This window comes from Octopus bimaculoides, chromosome 24 (genome assembly GCF_046866305.1).
Source record: "Octopus bimaculoides isolate indiv1 chromosome 24, ASM4686630v1, whole genome shotgun sequence".
Lineage (NCBI taxonomy): Eukaryota > Metazoa > Mollusca > Cephalopoda > Octopoda > Octopodidae > Octopus > Octopus bimaculoides.
This window is the reverse complement of record NC_142951.1, coordinates 11,515,521-11,525,520: the sequence shown is the minus strand read 5'-3', so window position 1 is coordinate 11,525,520 and position 10,000 is coordinate 11,515,521. Positions and strand designations below refer to the sequence as shown.

The 10,000-nt window shown below is 36.8% G+C and overlaps 1 protein-coding gene across 1 annotated transcript in view; it reads left to right on the top strand.

Annotated features, from left to right (window-relative positions):
- Nucleotides 1-2,194, top strand: part of LOC106879340 (stanniocalcin-like) — a 16,827-nt gene extending 14,633 nt beyond the window's left edge. Inside the window, exon 4 of the mRNA XM_089340867.1 lies at nucleotides 2,036-2,194. Coding sequence (XP_089196993.1) covers nucleotides 2,036-2,129 — 94 coding nt within the window. The 3' untranslated portion in view covers nucleotides 2,130-2,194. The remainder of the gene's footprint in view (nucleotides 1-2,035) is intronic.
- The last annotated feature ends 7,806 nt before the right edge of the window (nucleotides 2,195-10,000 follow it).

Here is a 10,000-nt window from a genome sequence, read left to right as displayed (position 1 = left end):
TTATAACCAACATGTGTTTAAGTGGTACAAGTAAACGAATGAGATCAGCCAATAAATATGTAAACAGATATATATATATATATATATATATATATATATACAGAGAGAGAGAGAGAGAGAGAGAGAGAGAGAGAAAGATAGAGAGAGAGAGAAAGAGAGAGAAAGAGAGAAAGAGATGAATGAATAATAATAGATGAATGTACAGATACAAATCCCTTACGTCCGTTTCTACCATGAGGCCTCAGAATCTTCCAAGTCATCCTCATCACGTCAGTGATATACAGTGGTGACCAATCATTGGACAGACATTGGATAACGGTTGAGCCTCTTCAGAGAGCACAAATGTTAGGAAACTAACATGTGGGAAATTCTGTTAGATTAATTGAGTAGGGTAAAACATGATAAGATAGAGTAAAATATGTAAAATAGTGTTATGTAATGTAATAGACACGGTAAGGAAAAGTAAGAGGTTCATATTTAAGGTGTTATAATCTATGGTATTCCATCCTGTGGTATGTAAATAAAGTCACTCTCAGGGGATATATCCGTAGGCTGCGGTTTACATCGTGTTCCCATTATACTGAGGGAAATAGTGAAGGTAGTATGCTATGTGATGGGTTTTAATAGTATGGTCCATGCTACAGTGGTCAGAAGTCAGAGGCTAACGGCTATTTAATAACTATAGCATTATGAAAGGAGTTGGCAAAAATAACTTACATTGAACCTGTTAGGGGTAAATTAATACATAAGTACATTAATAAAAGAAAAACTGAGTATAACCTTAGTGCAATGTTAATATTTGTTACTTATCGACTGAAACCTAATGCCAATACCCCTAGGCGTAGTGGAGTAAGGTCAAAGTCAATCCTACAACCTAATTGGTGAGCTAACATTTAAAAAACAATGGCGCTGTTCAGATCCGTTAGGACTATCAATAAATAACAAGACCAGTAAAACAAAAGAATAAAATAAAACATGAACAGAGATAAATATAAGAATATTTAAGACATGAATATTCAAGCGGGTCCTTAGTAATGGATGGGCTATGGGAAATACGGATATGTGAGTGGCGTTTTATATAGGTATATCAGTAACTATCTGCACGAGAGTCGTGGAAGGAGAAGCGATTAGTTGAAAAGTAAATAAATGATAAACATACGCTAAAGGATTCAATCATAGAAGAGTAGTCTGATAGCATATTATCGTACTAGATTCGTAGCTAAGTGTTATACTAGAATAGCATTTATTAAGTGTTATTACGTTGTGGGTAGGTCTGCGTACTAATTTCAAGCTTACGAATAAAGTGCGAAATGCAAGGGTTAATGTGTACAGTTCTAAGTTAAAGTATATTTAGGCTTGTAGACTATAGTTGAAGTGGGATAACTGTGTATTGCAAAACTAGTGTGTAAACCATTCATAGACACTACAAGTAAGGTTGAGATTATTATCAATTCTGGATATAAGCAGAAAGTATTCATAATACGATAAGAGTATAACGTAGGAAACGTAAATAACCATATGTTGTATCATAATTTTAATTATATCAGGTTGTTAAGCTGTAAAGATTGTAACTTTGTAACCATATAGAGTTAATTATAGTTTACAATGGGGTTTATCCTGACTCATGTGGGGATGACGGGATATACATGTAGTGTAAATGTTAGATGTATTTTAATCCACCTAGGTATACAAGTACTAGTACTAGTACAACGTGTACTACATGCTTACTTTTATTGTGCATAGCTACAACATTTAAAGAAGAGTACACACACGAAAAACCTCATACCCAAAAGTTCCTAATAGCGTTCAAACAAGTCATTAAAATAAACTACATACAACAACGTAGTCTGGAGATTCATTATTGCTGAGAATTAGACATGGCAGCCATATTTGAAATGTCTCCGATTATAGGTCAGGTCTGTTAGTGTTTGTACTGAGTTGGGACTAAATAGGAACAAGAACAGAAAAAAAGTTTTAATTCGCTTCTATGTGGTTCAAAAAGACACTAATATTACATTTATCCTTTGCGTTGTAGGTTATGGAAAAATCTCGGAATGATGTCTTCAAAATGCACAACGAAAAATGCCCCTGAATTAACCTCCTGGATCAACTCCAAAGCAGAACATTAACTGACGAAATAAACGAAATGTATTCAATAAGTTATCTACATTTCAGGGATAACTGTTGGCTCAAAGATTGTTTAATATTGTTTATATTTTGGTTTTTAGATTTTGAGACGTGTGGCGGCACCACTACCCCCACCAACACCAATAGCAACAGCAACAACGATAATAATAATAATAATAATAATAATATACCATGTAGCTTCTGTTTCATTAGTGCTTTTCACCATATACACACCCACCCAGATACACAGACACACATGCCCTGTGTGTGTACGTGAATATATATATATATATATATATATATATATATATATATATATATATATATATATATATATATATATATATATATATATATATATATATATGTACACGTAAATATAGATATACTCATATACATGTATGTACGTGTGTATGGATAAGCGTGTGAATATATGTTCATGTTTATAATATACATACATACATATATATACACACACACACACACATATATATATATATATATATATATATATATATATATATATATATATATATATATATATATATACATATACATACATACATATATATTTGTACATATATGCATGTATTTATGTACACATGCATATACACGCATACATGCATATACATATATATGTATATCATATATTTATATATATATATATATATATATATATATATATATATATATATATATATATGCAGACATATATATATATATATACATATATATACATACATACACACGTCAGAAATTTCCCAATGTCTCTATGCAATTCAAAATCAATTATATACCAAAAGAATGATGTTTTTTGTCTTTGCTACAAATAAAATTTGACACTATTTCTCGCAAATTCCCGTTTTGTCTTTATTGCCATTATTGTCTGCGTTGTTATTTAACAGTGGAATTATGCAAAACAGACGTCCCATCCATAGCTAGTACATTTCTTTTGATATACAGGACTATACACATTAAATACATTTGATGGATATTTGTTCTCATCTTGTTTGTTGTCCAGCCTTCATCAGGTGTCCTGGGGAAATTTCGAACCTGGGTTCTCACTCTTAAGGTACTTTTCGATGTTGTTGTTATTATTATTATTGTTGTTGTTGTTGTTGTTGTTATTATTCAGTTCACTGCCTGGAATCGAACTCAGAATCTTGGGGTTAGTAGCCTGCGCTCTTAACCACTACACCATATGCCCGTGGGCATATGGTGTAGTAGTAGTAGTTGTAGTAGTAGTAGTAGTAGTAGTAGTAGTAGTAGTAGTAGTAATAACAACAACGACAACATCGAGAAATACCTTAAGAATGAGAACACAGGTTAGAAATTTCCCCAAGACACCTGATGAAGGGTGGAGGGTATATTAGCCAAAATGTTGTGTTAACAACAAACAATATGAGGACAAATATCCGTCAAAATGTAAATATTGTAAGAAATGTACATAATTCCTCATCTCTTACATATAGACCTGCACCACTGTGTCCTTTCTATTCTGGGTGAGAGACGGAAGCGCACAAGGGGACTGGGAGGAGGAAGAGGAGGAGGAGGAGGAGGAAGAGGAGGAGGAGGAGGAGAAGAAGAAGAAGAAGAAGAAGAAGAAGAAGAAGAAGAAGAAGAAGAATCACCCCCCAGGACTGGTCATTTTATTTATGAACCCCAAAATGGCAAAAATCAAAGATAACTTGGACTTTTATGAGGGCAAATAATTAGAAAGTATAATTGGAAACTAAGCAATCCATCCGACGCTTTAATACTTCCGAAAGAAAGAAAGAAAAAAAGAAAGAAAGAAAGAAATAAAGAAAGAAATAAAGAAAAGAATAGAAGGAAAGAAAGAAAAGAATAGAAGGAAAGGTAGAAAAAATCGAAAAAGAAAAGATTCATTAGACGGTGTAGTCCCAGATATAATATGTCTGAAAATACGACAGGATGGTCATTGCTGGAAAGACTAATTTCGTGAGTTTGGTTTGTCGATGATAGCTCGATTCATGCTACATCGTGCTCAAAGAATTTAGATTTATTCCCCTTACATCCATCATAATTACAATAGTAACTCTAATTACAATGCTTGCAGGTGTTTTATTATAACAACGATTCTTAAGCTGGCAAATGCTGCTGCTTCTGCTGCTGCTGCAGTTGATTTCGAACTTGTAGTTGTTATTATTGTTGTTTTTGATGGTGGTGGTGGTGGCGGCTTTGCGCGCTTTTCGGGTGGGTCCGTCTGACAGCACTTCCGTGATTGTAGAGCTTATCTCAAACCGGCAGTGCTCCCCGGTAGCACTGCCAAGATAGGGATTTTCGGAAGTTATCCCTCGTCTCCGGCTCGAAAGTCCTCCTGAAAACTGGTTAGTTCGACTTTGTCAACGCCTGGCATCTCTCCAGGTGCGTCATCGCTCTTTCCCTCCCCTAGCCCTCTATAGAATTCAAGAGTGGATGTTCCACTGATCGCATTGCCCGCCTTGTAGATGCTGGTCACCCTTCCTCGGTCTTTTCTTGACCAAGGACTACAACTCAGTCGAGGAGACAAGCTGTAGAAAAGCCTGTTTGACAAATGGCGACCACACCTATTAGGCGTTTAGAGAGAATATCTGGAGATACCGCAGCCTCAGCGCATGTCTGCGCATCATTAGCCACGGTACACCCAGCCATCCGCGTAGAGAGTGTTTACCGCAGATGGACCACTTCACCAATGGAACCTGTCCCCTCCACAGGAATTTGAAGAAAAGGCGTTCTAACTTGGCGAGGTGCGATCGGGGGCAAGCCACGACGGTCAAGCGTAGTAGATGACGGACGCAACGTACGCTTTCGCCACCTGCGCTCGACCTGTCAGTAATAGCTTCCTGCCAGCCCATTTCTGGGTGAGACTGGCTACCCTGCTATCGCCTCATCCCAATTCTGGAGGTTTAGTCCGAACCAAACCACAAGCAACTTTACCGGTCCGTCCGTCCAGCGCTCAACAACGCTGTTGGACGGCATTGAATTGCCTTTCCAAGTGCCGAGTCGTTTGGTGTGAGTCGGGTGGGAGAACTATCCTTGCTTGATCCTACGGTGGTTAATGTCTTTGGTGTTGTTGCTGGTAGTTTTTCCGGTGCTGGTGATGTTTGTGATTCTTGTCCTGGCGTAGGCAGCAGTGGAAATTTCCGATCAATTTCTTGTTTGCCACTTATGTGGAAACTGATGATGGCCATCATATCAAACAGCATCTGTAAGTACCTAGATGAGAACGATCTACTACCAGTGGAACAAAAAAGGTGTAGACGTAAGAACAGAGGAATTAAGGATCAATTACTAATCGATAAGACTATCCTGGTTGACTGCAAGAAGAGACGCAAAAATTTGGCGATGGCATGGGTGGACTACAGAAAAACATATGACATGGTCCCACACTCGTGCATTATTGAATGCCTTAAAATACTGAAGGTCTTACATGATATCCTGAAGTTAATACAAAACTCAATGACAACGTGGCGAACTGAACTCACAGCATAGGGAAATAAGCTGGGAGAGGTAAGTATCAAAAGAGGAATCTTTCAAGAGGACAGTCTCACGCCTCTCCTATTTGTTGTCTGCATACTACCACTAACGAACGTTTTAAGAAAGATGCGTGTGGGGTACATACTAGGTAGGGTGAAAGTAAACAACCTGTGGTGTGTGGATGACCTAAAGCAATTCGCTAAGACTGAGGGAGAAACTGAGTGTTTGTCGGCAACTGTACAGATGATTAGCAAAGATATTGGCATGGAATTTAGGGTCAAGAAATGTGGTGTAATGATTCTCAAAAGGAGTAAAATCAGTAAAAGCCATGGGATCAAGCTTGAAGATGGTGAAACTATAAAGGAAGTCGGAGAGGAAAGATATAAGTACCTGGGTGTCATTGAAAAAGATAAGGTGAATGAATACAAGATGAAAGACATGAACAAGAAAGAATATTTGAGGAGAATTCGGATTGCCCGCCAATCGAAGCTAAATGGCCGCTATAAGATTAGAGCAATTAATACGTGGGCTGCTGCTTTGATGAGATATGGGGCAGGAATAGTATTTTGGAAGATGCATGAACTACAAGAGTCTGGAGAATACGTATGCTAATGACAATGAACAAGGAACTACACCCCAAGAATGGTGTATCAAGATTGTATGTAAAGAGGAAGAATACGGGGACTAGTGTGTTGTGAAGGTTGTGTAAGGGAACAGGAGAATAACCTGGCTTGGTATATCAATGGGAGTAAAGAAGAAATGATTGAATCAGTGAAAATGCAGGGAGCTTTAAAAGTGAACGAAACTGTAGATCCAACGCAATTTAAGTAAGACCAGAGACAGCAGATGAAGAAAATTTGGCAGGACAAGAAAATGCACAGTCAGTTCTTGAAGAATAAAGATGAGATTGATTGAAATAGAACCTGGCAATGGCTGCAGAAAGGATACGTAAAAGGGCCTACTGGGGAATTAGTGTGCAGCGCTCAAGAACAAGCTATCAGAACAAACTGCTCCAAATATCACATTGATAAAAGCACTGACTCGCCACAGTGTAGGATGTGCTCTGAGAAGGGAGAAAGTATAAGCCATATTGTTAGTAAGTGCTGTAAGCTTGCACAACGCGAATATGAAAGGAGACACGACAACTTGGCTAGATATGTCCACTAGCTGTTGTGCGGTAAAGCAAACCTAGAGAGAGTTGAACAATGGTATGAACACAAGCCAAAGGGACTAAGAGAAAATGAACATTATAAAATACTCTGGGATTTTAACACGCAGTGCGACCAAGTCATAGAGGCGAGACGACCAGATATCGTACTCATCCATAAAGCAGAAAAAGAAATAAAGATAATAGATGTTGCAATATCTGGTGATTCGAGAGTGAAATGTAGGGAAACAGAAAAGATTGAGAAATACCAGCCACTGCGGGATGAGATAGGAAATTTATGGGGCATGAGGAAAGTAATGGTGATACTGGTGGTAATTGGAGCATTACGAGCAGTTTCCAAGGGCTTTGAAAAACATATTAAGAATATTGAAGCTACTGTCAGGTTCGAGATGATCTTGCTTTGTTCACCATCCACCAGAACTTAAGGTCTTGCAGACTTTAATAGTCTCAGATATCGTGACCATATGTAGTGTATAAATTAATGATTTGTGTTCGCCCTCCATACCCATGTTAATCCATAATTTGCTCCTGACGGGTGGGTATGTAACCTGTTGTTCCAAACGGGTTCGGTATGTATCCTGTGGCACCAATAATAATAGGTATGGATAATGTATATATGTTTTGTGTGCGTGCGTATGTATGTATGCGTATATATTCCTAGAATGTATTATGTATTTGTGTATATACGTTGAAGAAGTCTCAGGATGTGTGACGAAAGAGCTTGACAAAGAAACAAAAATGATAATGATATTGAACCTGAAGCAAAGACCAACCATACAGTGCGTGTGTTTAAGTGGAAACATATATAAGAATCCCATGTATAACAATATCTGTTTCAACCACGAGTTCACATCATGAATTTAGCAAAACAAGTACATAAAGACATGTGTTTGTGTGCGTACGCGTGTCATCAACGCGCTCGAGTGTATGTGTGTAGGTGCATGCACTTGCACTTATGTTCTATATCAACCTGTGTCTTTTGGAATTAGGTGCTTTTGGCATGTGTACGTTTGTACGTATGTGTATGTGTGCATCATTGCTTTTTATATGTGTCTATGAGTGTGTATGTGTTCATTTTAAACAATCTCAGAGAATCTTGAGAATGTTTTACAAATTTTTACTGTGCCACTACTATGTAAGTGTATATTATGTATGTATGTATGTATGTATGTATGTATGTATGTATCAATGTATGTATATATGTATGTATCAATGTATGTATGTATGTATGTATGTATGTATGTATGTATGTATGCATGCATGCATTCATGTATTCATGATAAATGGGACAGAAGTAAATTTATAGTCTGGTTATAAGAGCTGTAAGTTTCTAATTAGTTTTCCATTGATATTCTGTCTTTTCTCCTAATTTTTGAAAAGGTTTTTTGCATATTACCAAGCAGCTAATCTCTACAACAGAAAGAAACAATGGAATAGCGAGTTCTCTTTCTTTCCCTAAAGACATTATGTTTTATGTATATTCTTTCACTAATTTATTATTTTCTGCCAGCTGGCTAAAGATGGCGCGTGTATTATGCGTATGTATATGGGTGTCTGTGTTCACATATGTATTTCATATAGGAATACAATAATACATACATTTCTCTCTCTCTCTCTCTGTATGTATGTATGGATGTATATATGTATGTAGGTGTATATATATATATATATATATATATATATATATATATATATATATATATATATATATATATATATATATATATATATATATATATATCAGAAAACAAAAATGGAGCAAGAACATAACAGGTGACAACAAAACATCCGGACAGTTTGACGATATAAAAAAGGACAGGATAAAAACAAAGATGGGTCATTCGGAGTTTTCTAGTTTCAGTCGATTTCCAGATTTTCTCAGCAGTTTCGGTCGGTTACACTCGAGACTGCTCTAATCTGGCCGGCCTCAAGAAAATCGAAGCTAAGTGCACTAGATTCCTTGGTAAAAAGCAAGCGAATGTATACGAACACAAGGAAAAAAACGGAGAAATGTTACACAAATATAAATACAAACAACAGGACATTAACAACAGGTGTCTTTCGACTAAGGACGAATTAAATTAAGCTGGCATGTGTGGAACTGAAGCTTTACGGCAGACAAACAAGAGATGAAAGTCATAGGAAGGAAAATAGATACTGCACGGCTGGTAGTCGAACCACGACAGAAAGGTCAGGCTTGTCGGAACATCTGTCACGTGGAAAGAGAGGAGAGAGGTAGGGCCAGAGGGATAGAAGAATTTGGGAAGAAAGAAAGAAAAATAAAAGAGACAGAGTGAGATAAAAGAGGAAGGAAGGTAAGAATGAAGGGAAGGCCAAGAAATGTGAGAGAGGGGAAGCGAGAAAAAAAAGCGGAAAGAGCGAAGTAAGTGTGAAGGGGCTGAAAAAAAGAATAAGGAAGTCGTACGGAATTTAGATGTGTGTGTGTGTGTGTGTGTACCTACATATAAGTGACCAAAATTGCACTATGCCGCTATATGTATATATAAAAAAGAAAACAGAAAATGGTACAAGAACGTAACAGACGATAACAAACCATCCGGAGAATTAGGCGATACAAAAATGTACAATATATATATTGTTAATATAGGGTTGAAATTTGCCCTCCAAAATATTCAAATTTGACAGTCGGATGCGGAAGAATTATTTCTGAAATCCAAAATCATCACATCAAAGTATCTCTATCTCTTCGAATTCGACAATGAGTCCAACAAATTCAAAGATGTTGATGAAAATATGTAGAGTTACCTATGACTATTATACATGGCAATTGGATCTTTCTTCGAGAGGAAGACAATATCTCACAATGCATTTGTACTTCCAGTACCTATCCTAACATTTAAAAAACTTAACTTGTGTGTATAGGGAAACCGCTTCATTAGCATTCAAACCCACAAAATCCTGACGTCAACTGCAAATTTCCGTGATATTGGCAAGTTTTATCTTTGAAGATCCTCATAAAAAAATAGTAGATTTTCGTAATAGAAGGAGGAAAAGACTAAAGATCAGTCCCTAACATATCTGAGAGCTATTGTATTACCACGCAGACAGTTTGAAATAAATGCATTAGTCAAGTGCTCAAAAGTAAACAGAATGACATCCGCCTGAAGAAGTCTTTTACTTGTTGATGATCTCCCATGTGAACTCAAAATTGCAAAACTGAGAACTCTCACCAAAAATCTGGAACAAAAACACTCTGTAATCTTGTGG